Genomic DNA, 17138 nt, shown 5'->3' with positions numbered 1-17138 from the left:
CACAAGGCTGGTTAAGATTAAAACTGAAGCGTACTTTAACAAGAGATTTAGACTTGCTAAAGTTATTAACAGTTAGAGTGCTCACCTCTAAGTCGATTTCCGTCCCAAGAATACTGACCATTTTCACTACTTTTTGAAAAATCATATCTCAAAAACTAAAAATGTCAAATATATGTACCATACACTGTTGAAAAGTTTGATTCTTTATCTTTATTTTGATATATAGGGTGTTTTTTTTAGAGTGATAGAACTTTGAATTGAAATAAAACACATAAAAAAATAAGTTTGAAGCCAATTGTGTTTTCATTTGAAAGATAACTTTCTGACATTTACTTTTTGAAAATAATTTCCGGCATATGTCCACCACGACTAGTTGAGATGATTCGATCAGTCCAATTTTGAACCACTTTTTCAAGTAATTGGGGACGTGTGTCGTTAATAACACGAGTTATGTTGGCTTCCAAAGTGTCAATTGTTGCTGGTTTATCAGCATAAACCAGAGACTTTAGATATCCCAAAGAAAATAATCCAGTGGCGTTAGGTCCCATGATCTTGTGAGGCCAATTCACTGACAGCACCGATATTTCTGAAGTGCTCTATACGTTTGGTGAACAGAACATTGATTTTGGAAATATATTTCCACAATTTGTAAACGTTGTTGCGGCGTCAGTCTTTCCATGATCATTTCCCAATGCTCCCTGATATGAAATGTCAAAACAACATGTCATCAAAACAAAACAAATGACAGCTATCCCTATCGAAAGTTCTATCACTCTTAAAAAAACACCCTTTATGATATGTTACATTATAACCACATGGCTACCTCGGACGTTTCATCATATATGATATGAAATGTACTAAAAATAAAAAGTTGACAAGATATATGACATGCAGTGGAAGCAATTGGGTTCCAAAACTAAGGGGGGGGGGGGGGCAAGGTGCCAAAACTAGGGGGCAAAGACAGTATATTTCCCTTTGTAGATAAGATTTAGCATAGTGCAGGGGCAAAAATTGGGGGGGGGGCCCTAATCGCCTGCACTGTAGAAAAGGGAAGCAAGCATATTGCAATCGACAACGATGCGAACAGAACCGTTATAAGCAGTTGCCCACCATCTAGTGACAGTACGATGTCCAAACATTACTCAGAATTGCTAACTCCGTAAATGTACAGCAAATGACCGTTGAAATAAATTTTGAATTCAAGTCCGTATATATACCTGATCCGCACACTAGAGAAGTTCGGGAACTCCGTATATATACGTGATTAGCACTCTAAGTGTTAATGCATGTAAAAATTAAGGCTTCAGACTTCATCCTGATTGGGGAATGGCCAGATTACTTTATTTAATATTTTAACAAAACTTCATACAACTCATTACAATTTTAGATTTCCAAATATTAAATTTTATCAAATCCCAGTACACATATATAACAATAAAAATTCACTATACTGTAAAAAAACAGCAAAAATTCTTGACCAAAAGGATAATTTCTTGACTTTTTCTTGACTGGTAGACACCCTTTTAGTGATCCAAAATTCCTACAAATAACCTATAATTTAGGGCAAAATTCTGCAATCTTCTTGTTATTTTTATCACAGCTGGATCAATGCAAAACGTTAACCAATATTAAATAAAGTACCAACATAAAATTTAGAGACATTATTATGAAATTGTTCCTTGAAGAACATGACTGGTTCATTAATATCCTTAAGTAGCTGACTGCCATGGGTTTTAGTATTTTGCTGGCTATTTATAGATACATATATATTGGATTAGTAACGTTACCAGAAATAATTGAACCACTAAGATATAAGTCAGCAACTTTAATCATGGTCCTGCCACATCCTCACACAATGTTAAATATAACATAATTGCTGCTCTTATTCAGAACAATTAACATGCTCAAAATAAATCACACAATGTTTAATGTAGAAAGGGATCAACGTACTGGTGAAAAAAAAACACGAATCTTATTAGCAGAAAAAGTGTTTGCTCTCCACAAGACAGTAAATGATAATACTCCCAATTTTTACATCCAAAAATTAGGAAGACTGATACAGCTTGTTTTCTACACCCAACTTTATGCTAAACAGGACTAGATATACAGTTTAAAGTGTCAAACAAACCATTCTACATGTGTATTCACTGTGAACTCAATCTGCTTGATTGTTGATTTAAGTCCACTTTATGCACAGGAAGGCTAATCGGGACTGGACCTACAGTTTAAAGTGGGATCCAAACAACTGTCCCACGTGCCTCCACCGGGTATTAAACCTGGGACTAGGGCTGTCAAGTCGATATATCAAAAATATCGATGACAATACTGATAATATTGATATCGACGATACCGAAAATACCGATATCGATGATGCTACCAAAAATACCGATATCAATGCACCTGAAAATACAGATATCGACGATCCAGACAATAATGATATCGACGATCATGACACATCTATATCTTTCAATTTGAAGTTTCATCCCTGCCTTCTTCTGAAGCTGTCCCTGCTCATATCGTCGAAACGCATCAAACAGAAAAATGTTATTACAAAATATTTTATGCTGTGCATATCGAGGCAAGACCAAGAACGACACAATCCTTTAAAACTTGCCGAGTCTTTGCCAAGTATTGTCTCATATCATATCGATACCACCCTATACTTGGGCACACATGGGTAACCAGCAAGTTCTACAAAGTAGGAACCTTGTTCTTTTTATTGGTTGTTGCACTTATTTGCTTTCCATGTTAATCAGAGGCAATCTATCATCATTCACCTCTCAAGTTCTGTCCCCACGTGGCGAGCGCATTCCTTCTTCTCTTAACATCCTTATGCTTGACTTAACTTGTATGCAAGGAATGCAACACCAGCATACCTTGATAATATCGATATCAAATGTAGACATCAACATATTGAATATCAATATCGAATATCTATATCAACATTGATATTTTCAATATCGATATATTTCAAGTAAACTGCATATGTGCATACTTATTACTGTACTTTCACTTCAATATATAAAATTTTCACATAAATTGCTTGGATAGTTTTTACAATATTTGACATCTTGTCTTGCTGTGCAACCATCAGGGGAGATGGCCAAATTTAAAGGGTATTTCATGGCAAAAAAAAAATTGCATATAAATGGTATGCAGATGGGTTAAAACTTTTATATGTGCTTTTCTTTAAATATAATTTATTAATTAATTGCTCACGAAACGCAACCTGGTATTTTTGTTATATAGTGTCACTATTTTGTCACTCTTTCCTAATCGCTACAATGAGGATGAATGGTGATTAGATGAAATTGATGAAGATACACTCACCATGCCGAGATTCAAACCGGGGGCTGTCATTGGCCAGACTGTGGGCCTAGGACTCAATGCACACTACTATCGATGTGGCTGAGCATGGTTTTTCAAATAAAAGATACTGCTTTTGGAATCAGTTAAATACATTTCAACAGAAAAATGTATTGCTATTTAGTAATGAGAAAGCTAAGGTTCTACATATAAATACTGAGATACTGATGCACTGAAATACCTTTACTGGCACTACAGGTTCTGGCTGCTTCGTAAACACTATCCTTCCATCAAGGAATGGAGGCACAATGTTGTGAACCAAAAGGTGAACCCTGGCTTCATTCTCTTCATCGAAGTCTTCATCAACATCAACAGAATGTACAACTCCACTCGTCAACATACGATTCCTCTCCCACAGTTCATTATCCTGAAAGAATAAAAGCGTTACTTATTAGTCAAAATCATGACCTATATTTAAAGGATCCAGAACAGCTTTTCTTGTCCTTCTTTTGTCAACAGTTACTCATAGAAGGCCAGGAACACCCAAGCAATCTGCACGGCCATAGAAGGCTGGTTCAACAGATTTAGTAAGATGCAGGAGTATACAGATCCATGATAGCATACTTGCAATAATAAATTTCACCAGTGAGATGTTTTCATAAGACAAAAATGTATGCATGTAATATAATTGATATTCTGCAAAGAAAAAAAAAACAGCATTGCTACAGAGTTACGATTAAGGCTGAACCCATACCACTTTGAATCCAGTATTAATATCAAATTATATGCATCAATTTACCAGGGTTTTGCTTTAAGATATTGGATTATACCATAATATTAATATACCTGTTATGTAATCACAAAATTCACCATGGAAATAGTGTGTGGCATTTTTGGGGACTCGGTAGGACCAAAAAGATAGAAAAGTATTAGCCAATACCAATACATCAGCTTCAGTATCATCTATTATCAGTGGTAGATTGATATGGTATAATTCTAAACTTATATATTGTATTTCAGCACATAATCGTTGCCATCACATAATCATCGCAACCTGTTTTTCTTTCAGTCCAAACATTGGTTTACAACCTTGCATCACGCAATCATCACATCAGATAACGGAACCAATGATAGGCAGAGGAACTTCAGGCTCAGAAGATTAAATTTTGTAAATCCTTACTTTGCAACACTACTACATTTTCTCAAGTGTAATATTTTGACTATAATGCACAAATCAACAACAACAACTAATGTGCTATTTTTTTTCAGACTGGAAAAATGTTTGCTAAACTGTCATGAAGAAATCATGTATTTCTATTTGGAGTACATTACATTTTAACGTACATTCACGAGTATTCCGTGCATCCTAATTTTACACCAAAGACAGTTTAGTAATAAATTATTGATAAGTGCTGATGATACAGCACTTTATTTTTCAAAAATAATAACAACTCGTGATGCAACAGCCTGTGAGGGGCAGGGCCTACTGAAAAACTGTCGGCCTTACTCTCACCTGTCGAGGTGGGAGATTATCCAGCCAGTTACAGGGTGATAATTATTTTTTTTATGTATACGGATAAAAGTAGTCAAGCTACTTTCGGAGGTATGTGCTTATGCCCTGGTACCTGAAAATTAACCCAGGGCGTCAGTTCCGTGAATTTTTTACGGATTCCCCCGCTTTTCTTTGATTCATCCTTGATTTCCATTATTTTTTTAATGACAATAATTCACTGTGACATTGGCAAGAATGTCCCAGTGTGAAGAACCAAATTTGTTCGGTTTTCCTGAACAAAGTTGGTTTCACATCATTCTACAAGGTAAGAAGATTAAGATAAAGGTTAGAAATAGTAGGAAGTAAATAAGTGTTAGTGTTTAGCATTAATATTATTTATGATCACAGATACAAAATTACATAAGTGTGTAATTGGGTGGGTAATGTTTTCTTAGGATAAGTTTTATTGTGTGTCGTGTGCATTAGTGTTGATGGATGAGATGAGGAATGGACATTAACACGATTCTATGAATGTTAAGCAGGGTCTATGTTCTAGTATGTTATGTTTGAGATAGTGAGAGTATTATTGGCTTTGAGATGTACGTATTAATAGTAGGAAGAGATATGAAAGAACGAGTGGTACCTGATGCAAGGAGACTTGCGGGAGACCAGCAAGAGTTGGTCGGACTGGGATGAACATCGGTACGACGGTTGGTACCCGGGACATTATCAGGAAGTGAAGAAGTAGGGAGGGATTTCCTGGGAAGTATCGGGTACATTAGTACGTTCGGTAGTGGAAATATAGAGAATTGTCAAGAATCAGTGAGAGAAGTTTGCAGTGTGTTTAGTAACGAGAATAAATAAGAGGGTGTAAGATTACAATTTAAGAAAGAAACGAAAAAGAAGAATCTTGGTTAAATTCGGTTGGTTCCTAGGTCGAGTCCTTGCAGTGTTATCCTTTGCCTTTCTCCGGGGAGACGTAACCTTTTTTCGTTTTGGCGTATCACTGTCTTCTGTATTAGTGTCTCCTTCTTGATGTTCCTGTGGGAGGTTCTGCTTCATTATCCTCTTGGTGATCTTAGTCCTAAGGAGGGATGTCCTGTTGTTGAGTTTGTCGAAGGTGGATTCTTTGTGATCTTCTGGGGGGGATATTACATTCCGGAGGTAGGGGTTGAATGGGGAGGTGAGTGATGCCGGATTTGAAGAGGGAATGTTCCTCTTACGACACCAGGTTTGTTAAGTCGTTTAGTGACGTAAAGTGCTCGGGATTTCTTATTAACTGGTACGTGTTGAAGTTTGGTAGCTTTTGTCTTAAATCTTCGATTTGTTTGTTTGATGTCTGGCAAAAGAAGGCTTTATGTTCCGGTGTGTCCGTCTCGGTTTTACATTTCAGGCATTTATCAGTCTGTCTGAGGTTGTGCTTATTTAGGTGTTGACCGTAGGGACCGTGTCCCGTTAGGAAATGTATGAGACCTCTCGTGGGATGGAAATGGTCCATCGAAAGTCGTTCTTTTATGTTTGGAAGGAAGCTGTGAAGTCTCCTTCCTTGCGTAGCTTGTGTCCATTCCTGTTGCCAGACGCTAAACAAGTGGTTGTAAATTTCTGGTACCGTGGCAGGGTGTATTCCAATTAGTTTATAGATTTCGTCCTCTTGTCCATTTCTAAAGTAATACTTTGATGCTCTAGTTTTAATAACGATTTCAATAGGCTGTAGGCCCGCAATCATGAGAAGAGCCAGGGTTGAGGTTGTTCTGAATGCACCCGTTAGGCGAAGTATCACTTTGCGTTGTGAAGATCTCAATCTGTTTTTAATGTACTGTTTACTGGTTTCCATGGCCCACAGGGGCGAGCCATAGGAAATAATAGAATTATATATGGTAATGAGATATGTTTTTATGTGTGATAGTGGAAGGTTGTAGTTTGCTGAACTCAATGTGGCTAGACTGTTTATAGTTGTTTCGGCCTGGGTTGTTGCCAGGGCTATGTGTCTGTTAAAAAACATCTTCTCTTGAAGAGTAATGCCAAGGTATTTAGCTTCTCTTACTCTTTTTAAATTTCTTTCTCTGAGTTTGAATTGAGGGTTTCTTTGTAACTTCCCCTTAAGGATAATATAATGAGTCTTTTCCGAAGCTATTTTGAGTTTAGCATGATCACACCAATTGGATAGCATATTGATTGCAGTGGATGCTTTATCTTCGATTTCCCTTCTTGAGTTACCAGAAGTGAGCATGATAATGTCATCCGCATAAGCTATGATCTGGTCTATGTCTGGATGGTCTTGTAGTTTCATAAGCGCAGGCTCCAAGTTAGTATTCCAAAGCTCGGGTCCCAGAATGGATCCCTGAGGACAACCTTTTGACGTGATCTTACTCATTTGTAGATCCGGATATTTGATGCTAATTTTTCTGTTAGAGAAATAACTTTTCAGAAGTAGGAAGAGTGTACCTGGGCAGTTCATATTTTTAAGTGTTTGAAAAAGGCTGGGCCACCACAAGTTGTCAAATGCCCCGGCGATGTCCACCATGATTCCAACCATGTACTTGTTTGGAGTGTTTTGTGTTGTAGACGATAGCAGGCGTAATGCATCGTCAGTGCATTTACCTTTCGTGAACCCAAATTGTATCCCTGATATGGGTTTGAGCAGGCGAAATTCTTTGAGTCTTTTTAGGATAAGTTTCTCGAAGAGTTTTCCCAAAACGTTGAGAAGGCATATTGGTCTGTATGAATTGACCCTGGTTTCATCTTTATTTGGATGTTTCTTGATGATTATTAAGTTTGCTTCCTTCCAGGTCTCTGGGAATATCTTCTGAACAAGGCACTCATTAAATAGTTGAGTAATGTAAGGCGTAAGTACTGGGGTGATTTCTTGTATTATTTCCACAGGAATTCCGTCTGGTCCCGGGGACTTCTTCATTTTCATGCTGCTTATTTCGTTTTCTACTTCCTGGGTAGTGAAAGGTAATATTGGTGATTCTGGATATGGCTGGTGATAGATTTTTCTTGTATCCTTATTTTCCTCGCTGTCGTTTTCAGGTTTGTCGTCTGGTATGAGATTCTTCATTAAGAAGTTGATGGTTTCTTCCAAGTCCTTTGTCATATTCGTGTTGTTCTCGTCATTAATTAAGGTGGAAATGGTTTGCGTTTTTTTTATTTTGCCGGTAGCAATTTTATACGGGGTGCCCCATTTATTTATTTCCAGATGTTTTTCGATGAAGATATTCCATTGTTGTGTCTTATAATTTAGTAGCTCGGTTTCGTATTGCTTTTTTTTGGCACGGTAAATCTGGAGGTTGGCATTTCTGTATTGTGCGATGATGGATTTTTGATATAGTTTCCTGGCTTTTTGCATTTGTTTCTTAAGGTTGGTTAATTTCTTTGGCCATGGCTTCCTCTTCATTTTCCTTTGGTTATTTCTGGGTGATGAATTTTCAATTGCTTGTTTGATGTTTGCAGAGAGTTCCTCTGCGAGCGTGTTGAGTGATTTTTGTTGGTCCAATTGTTCAGGGATAATGAGCTTTTCTAGGAATTTTTGATGATCGATTTTTCTCCAGTTCAATATGTTCTCCTGGTTTGTCTGTTCAAGCTGATGTTGCCTGTAGATTAAGTCGAATAGTATTAAGTTGTGGTCGCTTGTTGTGGCGAGATCTATAACTTTCCAGTTTTGGACATCGCCCAAGGCCCTTGCATTCGTGGGTGTTAGATCAATGTTGCTTGAGGCGCCCGCCCTTCCCCTGTAGGTGGGGGGATTATCTGGCTGATTTTCGACTTGTAGGTTGTGCTCAGAAATGAATTCCTCCATGGCTACCCCCTTGGTGTCGGTTTCTTGGCTGTACCACCACGGAGAGGAGGAGTTCGTGTCAGCTGTGATTATGATCTTGTAGTTTTTGTACGCATTGCAGATCAGATCGATTTTTTCCAAATATGGGTCTATGTCATGGCTGAATTGAAAATAACTATTTATTAGGATCCAAGAACCATGCTCGGAAGATATTTGAGCGCAATTTATGTGTGTGTCACAAAATTGTGCTATTTTGGTGATTGTTAGATTTCTGTTTAGGTTAATTATTGCTGCCATGGTTTGATTGCGGTCCTGAATTGTGTGAACGTTGAGTGGTATGTAGGGAATTTTGTTTTTGGATGTGTATGGTTCTTGCATGAGAATTATGTCAATGTATTGCTCTTTGCAGTAATTGATTGTTTCAAGTGTTGCAAGCTTGCTTCTTCTGGTGTTGATCTGTGCAACGCGTATCTTGTCGTTATCTATGAGTGCCGTACTAATTGGTGGCATCGGGGCCATTCGTTTGTAGCTATGAACTCCATTCTCCCGTGTGCCCTTACAAAGTCCGCGTAAACATCATCAAGTACCAGGGACTCTCCGCGACGTCCGAAAGCTGTCTCGGTTAGCCGGAGCAGCTCCTCTGTGTCGGTAGGAAGGTTGTAAGTTTTTAACGTTATCCTGTCCACTGCTTCTGGTATGGGGAAGGTAATAGTTTTGCCCTTGCTATGCTTCTTCCTGACTAGTAGTCTCAGTGCAGTAATGAGAATATCTATCTCTTCTAGGCATGAAAGTTTCAAGTTGTGTTCGAAGTTTCTATATATTAGGTACGGATCCGAGGGATGGGATGAGTGTTCTGGCGAGGGTGATGGAAGTTCCGAGTCAGTATCGAGATCGGTGTCATATAAGTCAAGTGTGTCTTCTGCAGTGAGTTCAATTTTCTTGAATGTGAGAGGGGTGTGAGATGATGTGTCAGATGTAGGTGTTCGTGTCAGAGCGGGTTTTATTACCTCAATTGGGGCAGAAGGTGTTGGAAAAGGGTCGTTGAGGATGGAATGGGTGTTTGTAGTGAATTTTATATTCTCCGATAGGTTGGACGGTTCAGTAGAGAGGTCGAGAAGGGTTGGGGGATTGAAGTATGTGCTATATGGGTACATGAAGGGGGGAGCTTCTGGGTTTAGCGTGGAAGAGTGATGTGTGGCCTGCACGATGTTGTACGTTTCCATAACTAGGTTACGCTACTCGTTCATAGCTCCCCAATTTCCTCACGAAGGTGGGTGGCCACCGGTCCCATACACAGGCTGAAATCTCAGGAGAAAAGTTGTTACGCTTTCCCCAGGAGACTCGAACCTGCGCACATCCCGTAGCCAAAGTCCTTAGACGGTGTGGGACTAATTTTTTTAAAAAGGATTCACATAATTGTCACACCCTGTCTATTTGTAAGAAAAAATTGTCATAAAATCTGCAACAAATGTGCAATTATGACATACGGTAATCAAATTTACAAATATCCTGAACTGCTTTAAACTGTTACAACTTTCAAGTATCAGTATCAGAAAGAATATCGGTTCAGCACTAATTAACACCACCGTACAGAAATAAAAATTAACCTTATTTATCTGTCTTTGCTGTGCAGACATTCTCTTCTTTTTCCTCTGTTCAAGCTGCTCTTCTTTCTTCTTTGTATAATCTTCACTGAGATTCGAAAATGGGTTATTGCCATCATCATAGCCTTCATCCATAGAATACCATTCCCTGTCAAGGCGTTTTTGTTCTTCTTCCCACATTTCTTTATCACCACTGTGAGACCAACGAACATCTTCCTCTACAAATAATATTAAGAAACTATTATGGCAAAATGCATTCGTATTATATCTTTGGTTATTTTACATAGTTTTTCTACTTTTCTGGATTAACTTCAATGATGAGGATTATTTGTGAATTAATAAAATAGATAAAGGAATAATGGGACATCTACAACTTATCCAGGACTTAAACCTAAAACCCTTAGCTTCCTAGCACACTGTGCAAATGAATGACGATGGCAAAATGTATCATAATTAAGTACTATTTACTGTACTAATGGAGTTAGATCTGTGTACAAATTCTTGACCGGTGACGGCAGAGATTGAGATTAGTTTGTAGAGCATTCACACAGAATGCCAAGACTTAGGTTCAATACCCAGGTTGAGTCACAATTCCCCTAGCTTTGCAACAAGTGTATAATTTATAATCTTCAGTCACAAGCTATTTTACCTACTTCGTTAACATCTTCTTTTTTAAAGATTTGTAACTATTGTTATAACTGTATCTTTAATCAAACTAAAAATAAATGTCTGATGAAGGGAGCGTGTGTTCTCCTGAAACGTCACAAAAAAACAGTGTGTTTTTATGCTTGTAACAACTGTAGACTACAAGAGAAATAATTCTACAATGCAAGCAATGCGTACATACAAGAAAAAATACCTAATTCAGTTTGAATAAAATTTAAACTTCATTAAACATCACATACTTCATGCCTCATGGCGAAAATCATTTTTCTTCAAATATATAGGAAACAGCACACTTTCTGAAACTTCACATTTTATTTCCATCCACTCAGAAATAGAAAGAATTTAGAAGCAAAGATATTAAAGTGTAGAACAAGATTGAAATGTCCATCTAGTATGTAGTGTGTAAGCTAAAAATGTATATTATACACCTTGTTTATCCTTCGATGTTTCAATACATTTAAGGAAATCAAACTGCATTTCAATATCAGTTGTTAACAGATAGGTTTAGTTGACAATGATTGCTGCAGAATGGAGAATGTCAGCAAAGCTTTTAGGGAGCTCAGACAGGAATGGCAACTTACAACGACTGTAACGTGACGTAGGAGTTTCACACCACACTGACAAATTACAAGTGAAACAAGCCCCTCCAGTTTTCTTTTTTTAAAAAAACAGTGATTGTTCATGCACAACCAACAGACTAAGGGGGTACAATGCTTATTGATGAGACACACGTGTCACTTGTTGCTTGTCACTTTGGTCCAAAAGCCCCCTTACATTTACGCATATCCAGAGTGGGTGATCTCAGGCATAAATTTTCTCATTAACTTCTCTACATTAAGCAGCTGTGGGGTTCACCAAACCCCTCACAAATGTGAACCAGTGGCTACCCATTGTGATAAAGTTCAATGGAGCATGGTGCTGATGACAGCCTCAACTACGGACATGATCAAGAATCCATGGAGATCAGCCACCCTGCTCCCTATGGTGTCATGCACAGAATTTTACCTTAACTTTTACCATTACCTATGCTAACCACCAATCAATACTTTCTAAACACCAACAAAGATACAAGTTGAAAAACTGAACAATACTGTTTCAATACATCATTATATTCAAACATTAAGTGAAAATTAACAAGGTATGTAATTCATGTTTTAAAATTTCTACGGAATAATGGCATGGTGTTAATGTAGGCATTTGTGACCTTTCACAATTCTTTACAAGCAAAAATTCTTGATGAAATGGTCTTCATAAAGCCATGAAATTTTGGAGGTCAAAAATGCAAATCCCTGGTTAAGCATTCTGACCTGAGTTTTGTGTATGGTTTTCCTCAGTAACTTAAGACAAAAGCTGTTGTACCTTTAACAAAGCCCACATGTGCTTCCTACTACGTCATTACAATTTTTCATTCTGTTCTTTTCCATATCTTCTTTATTAATACAAATGGGCAATGCTTGTTAAAGCTAACCAATGAACTTTCTTTAAAAAAAAAAAAGAATGAAAAATGGACTATTTTATACTCACCTCTCCCTGGCAGTGGTGTGGCTCCTGTGCTCCTCCTGTCCTTTGCCCAGGTGTTGAACTTGTGTGATGGGGTTGGCAGGGGAGTGTTGTCACTTCTACGCCTTCGATCAGACCTGTCAACCATTAATTGTATGAATATTAACAAGGTTCTATTTCTATTTGGTTCTTTGTCACTTTTCTACCTTCTGGGTTATTTGTAATGATACGGATGGAGACAGACAGGTGAACTGGATGAATGAACAAATGTAATCGAACATCCATGCCCTGTCCAGGGTTCAAATCTCGGACATCTGGCTTTGCACAAACTCTTTCACGGAGGCTGGTGAATTATTAATGTCTCAATCACATTACAAGCTCAGTGAAGTCAAAATATCCTTACCAACACAAACACTTTGTTCATTTACTGCGAGCACACTGATTTTTATCCAAAAACTAAAGAGGAAGGGATTATCTACGAAATAAAATGTAAAGAATGTCAGTGTGTGTACATAGGAGAAACGAAAAAGAGGCTGAAAGACAGGTTGAAACAACATAGGGATGATGTACGACTTAAGAGAGAGAGAAGTGCGATATTTAAACACACGAGAGAAACAGGACATGACATAGAATGGGATGAGGCCAAGCAGACAGGAAGGGAGAAGAGAATGCTAGTGAGAAAATGGAAGGAGCCCAAGGAAATAGAGAAGAAAGGTGAAGAAGACACAATGAACGGGAATGGGGGACTGAAGTTAAACAAAGAATGGAAGAAGGTGTCAGAAAGAGTGGAAAGGACAAGAGAGAAAGAGGAGAGGAGAAGGACGAAAAATGAAGGAAAAATAGCATGAGATATAAAGCCCAACCACATTCTATATGGAAGTAAATATGTTTAGCCTTTTAAGTGAAAGTACAGTTGACAAGGGAAGCCACCTGCTAGAAAGTTCCATAACAACTTTCTAATAGTCTGGAGAGAGTAATGTTTGTGTATATATAATGCCCTGTTTATGTATCTTGTTACTTTTGTACTTGATACAGAGTCTGAAGAAGACCTTGCTAGAAGGTTGAAATGTTACGTTTAGTTTATGTTTTTAATAAAATAAATTACTGCCTTGGTCAGCATATTTAGTTTTTCATAATCATGGAAACAAGGCTTAATGGTGTTATGATTTTTATCCAGCTGATATTTCAAATTACGAGGTGCATCCAGAAAGTAAGTTCCGAAAGTGCCCCAAAATGGCACGAGTGGTCAGAGAGGGACATGCGTGTGGAGTCAGTGGTGAGAGAACTGTAAACATGGCTGCACGCATGCAGTCTCCTGCCGAGTGCGAGGTATGCGCGGTAATAAGATTTCTCAACGCTAAGAAGCTGTCTGCATCAGAGATCCCCCCCCCCCCCCCCCCCGGCCGGCAGTTGTGTGAAGCGTATGGAAAGAATGACATTAGTGAAGGAATTGTCCGAAGATGGTGTGGAAAATGCCACGACGAACCCATCGTGCACACAACGTGAGAAACTGCAGTCGCTGGGTGATGATCTCATGCAGCAGGGAACGGAAGATCTGCGGAAACTGACATGAGAGTTTGGACATTGTAAACCGCCGGTTCTGCATCATTGCTTGCTGCACACTTTCCACCAATTCAGGCATCACCATGCATGCCGGGGGATCTCTGATGCCGACGGCTTCTTAGCGTGGAGAAACCTGATTACCGCACATACCTCACACTTGGCGGGAGACTGTATGCACACAGCCATGTTTCCCATACTACAGTTCTCTCACCACTGACTCCACACAACTGTGCTTGTGCCAGGTTATGGCTACGTGTTCCTCCTCCACTCCTGCATAAGCGCATCCCACTCTGACCATTGTGCCATCTTGGGGCACTTTCGGTACTTACTTTCTGGATGCGCTTCGTATGTACAAGGCGTAATCGCATTTAGGCCAATAGAAAATGTTTTTATGATGGTGGTGACAGAACTGACTTTACCTTGATTATGTCAAAATCATTTAGCAGTACAATGGGAGGTGCTGCCCGTAGTGGTAGTGAATGACAAATATTGAGAACAGTATTAAAATCCAAAACAGCTGACAATAAGAGTTAAGTTCCATGAACAGTAAGATGGCAGGCTGGAGGCAGTCACAGAGGCATCATTCCAGTGTGTTTGGCATGAATAGGAATGATGTTCAAGACACACACACAAATCAAAAAATTAAAAACCTGCACGATCTTTACCACTCCTGTGCTGCTATAGATTTAAGTAGAATGTATTACTATTAATACACTAGCATGTAGTACTCGCTTATTCAGAAAATAGCTTTTGTAAAATAATACCGAATTTACTCATGTATAATGCGCACTTATGTACGGAATAATTCAGACAGCCAACATGAATCTGTACAGGGTCATTCCATGATTTAGGGACACTTGCACTGATTTTGCATGTTTACGGGACCCTATCATGTTATATATCGTTGTAAAGATTAAATCCTGCAGTTTCTGAATATGGCAACAGTATTCCATTCAAGATAACTACACTAATGTGAAAAGTGGTTTAAAAAAAATCATCACAAAATGAAGGAACGTTCTGATTTCTATGGTGCTTTGGATGAAAGAAAAACATAAGGAAAAAGAAAACAATAATTAAAATGTATTACTGGCCAAATAATAATATACATATGGTGTGTAAATTCCTTAATGGAAGAAATCTTGTGCTGCTAACTGCTAGTTTGAAGGTCCTGAATGTGCCTCTTATAAGTGTTACATTAGTCACGGAAAAAGTATATATTTTGGTTATTTTAGAAAAAGTAAAAAAGGAATGAGCAAAACCATTTGAAGGCCATTTCTCAAGATTTTTCACTTTGTAATATAATGTTCTGTAACACCAAAGAAAGCAGTGCAACTCTTGTGGAATTCGAGCATGCACCTTTTGTCACATGGGATGCATATCAGCAGTATTTGTAGGGTGAGAAATAATAGAAAATAACTTCCTGAGCACTGCAAATCCATAATGTAATTTTGATCCTGCTTTCTACTATTACAGAATAAATAAGATGGTTAAAGAGTGAAAGCTTTGGGATGCTAACAACAGTGGAGGGAGACGGGGGAGGTGGCATGGCTTGGAGACTTATTGTTTACACAAGAGGATATTCTACTCTTGGTTCACATAGCAACAGGTGACTCATTGAATAGGTGATGTTATTCACTCTTGATCAGCATAGTAACAGCTTTACGACATAAAGCCATGTCTTAAAATTGGATTGTACTGCACCTTATATACGAGATATAATTTTTTGTAACTTTTACCCATCAAAAACCAGGGTGTGCATTATACATGCACGCACACTATACACGCGTAAATACGGTAATAACGGGTGGCACAACAGCCCATTGAGGTCACGGGCCTACTTACATATTGCTGGCCTCACTCCCCCCCCTGATGTTTTTGTATGTGTTTGATATTAACAGTAAGGCTAATCAGGACTGGACCTACAGTTTAAAGTGGATTCCGAACCACTATGTACCTCCACTGGGTATTAAACCCAGGACCCCTTGCTTACAAGATGACAACACTACCACTCTACCATCAGGGAGGTTCATTTGTATGTGCGTGTTTTATTACTTACAGTGACCACAGCTACAGCTACCATGTACTTGGAGTGCTATTGCTGGTATGTTTTTGCCAGAACCCAGCATCAAAATAAAGTGATTTGACTTCCTCTATCATCCTGCAACATGAAACCACTTAACCAAAGGCCTCCTGCCATACAGTACTAATGTAGTTCAGAAAATAATTGCCAAAATAGCCGACAAACTCAGCAAAACAAATACCTTTTCTCCCCTCCTTTGACAATTCATGTGCATACATTGCAGTGACAGTGCAAGGCATACTACATTGGCAGATCCTTCACATCTCATAACAAAAGAATCCAGCAGCAACTAACAAAAGCCAAAAAAGAAACACAAAGTCAGAATTGTGTATCTAGGTTCTTCTTAACATTTATTGGCCCGATGATGCCATATCTAGGTTCTTCTTAACCTTTACTGGCCCCTATGGTATCATCAAAAGTAAGGTTGTACTGGCCCGATGATACCATGCTGATTACGAAATGGATGTGCTTTTTGGACCTTCATACCCTTATGTTTGGGTGGAAACTCTGACACAGATCTGGAGCAAGATTGGAAAATTCACATTGATGACACCCCTCTCCCCTCCCCGCAACATATTCGTGCCACATTTCCGAACAGAGCTTCACATTTTGGCTCATTATTCAACTTGTATGGCACATGTTTCATTCTCTTTGGAAACGTCCATTCTTTGAAAAGAATACTAAGGTTTGCGCCTTCTCTCCAAAATAGCAGGGAAGAGGGGGCAAGGGGGCAAACTCCTGATTTTTATGTTTTTTTCCATTGAAATTCAGCCCAACATGTCCACACCTCATACGTTCATACAGGACACCTTTTCTTCTTTCATGCAATCATAAATATACCTAAATGTAATTAAACACATTTGCATTATCTACTCACCTTTCTGAATGCCTGCTGGAATGCATATTTGGGTTTCTTGGAGACCACTGGATATCAGTTTTTCCAGGTACTGGAGTAGGCAGATCCCAACTTGATTTCCGGGAAGGTGTCGGATCATCATCGTCCCAACTTGATCTGAAAATGTTATTGAGAAAATATTTATAATACCAGGTTTATATTTCAAAAAGCAAGAGAAAGGAGTAAGGAAAGAGTTTCTATGAAAGGAATGCATATGAAACAAATACACAAAGCAATTGATTGCACAGCTTGTT

General features: G+C 38.5%; 1 protein-coding gene across 4 annotated transcripts in view; it reads right to left on the bottom strand.

The window, feature by feature from the left end:
- Prp16 (ATP-dependent RNA helicase l(1)G0007) overlaps positions 1-17138 on the bottom strand; it is a 400014-nt gene that overhangs the window by 69841 nt on the left and 313035 nt on the right. For 3 of the 4 annotated variants that reach the window (XM_083144017.1, XM_083144019.1, XM_083144018.1), the window contains 4 exons: positions 16867-17001; positions 12371-12483; positions 10184-10398; positions 3548-3733 (listed from right to left, as the gene is read on the bottom strand). The exons of the other annotated variant lie outside the window; for it this stretch is intronic. In XM_083144017.1, coding sequence (XP_083000143.1) covers positions 3548-3733; positions 10184-10398; positions 12371-12483; positions 16867-17001 — 649 coding nt within the window. The remainder of the gene's footprint in view (positions 1-3547; positions 3734-10183; positions 10399-12370; positions 12484-16866; positions 17002-17138) is intronic. 4 annotated transcript variants of the gene reach the window in all.

The sequence above is a fragment of the Lepisma saccharinum genome, chromosome 22 (assembly GCF_977018435.1).
Source record: "Lepisma saccharinum chromosome 22, izLepSacc3.1, whole genome shotgun sequence".
Lineage (NCBI taxonomy): Eukaryota > Metazoa > Arthropoda > Insecta > Zygentoma > Lepismatidae > Lepisma > Lepisma saccharinum.
Note: the sequence above shows the minus strand (reverse complement) of the source record. Positions and strands in the feature narration are given on the sequence as shown.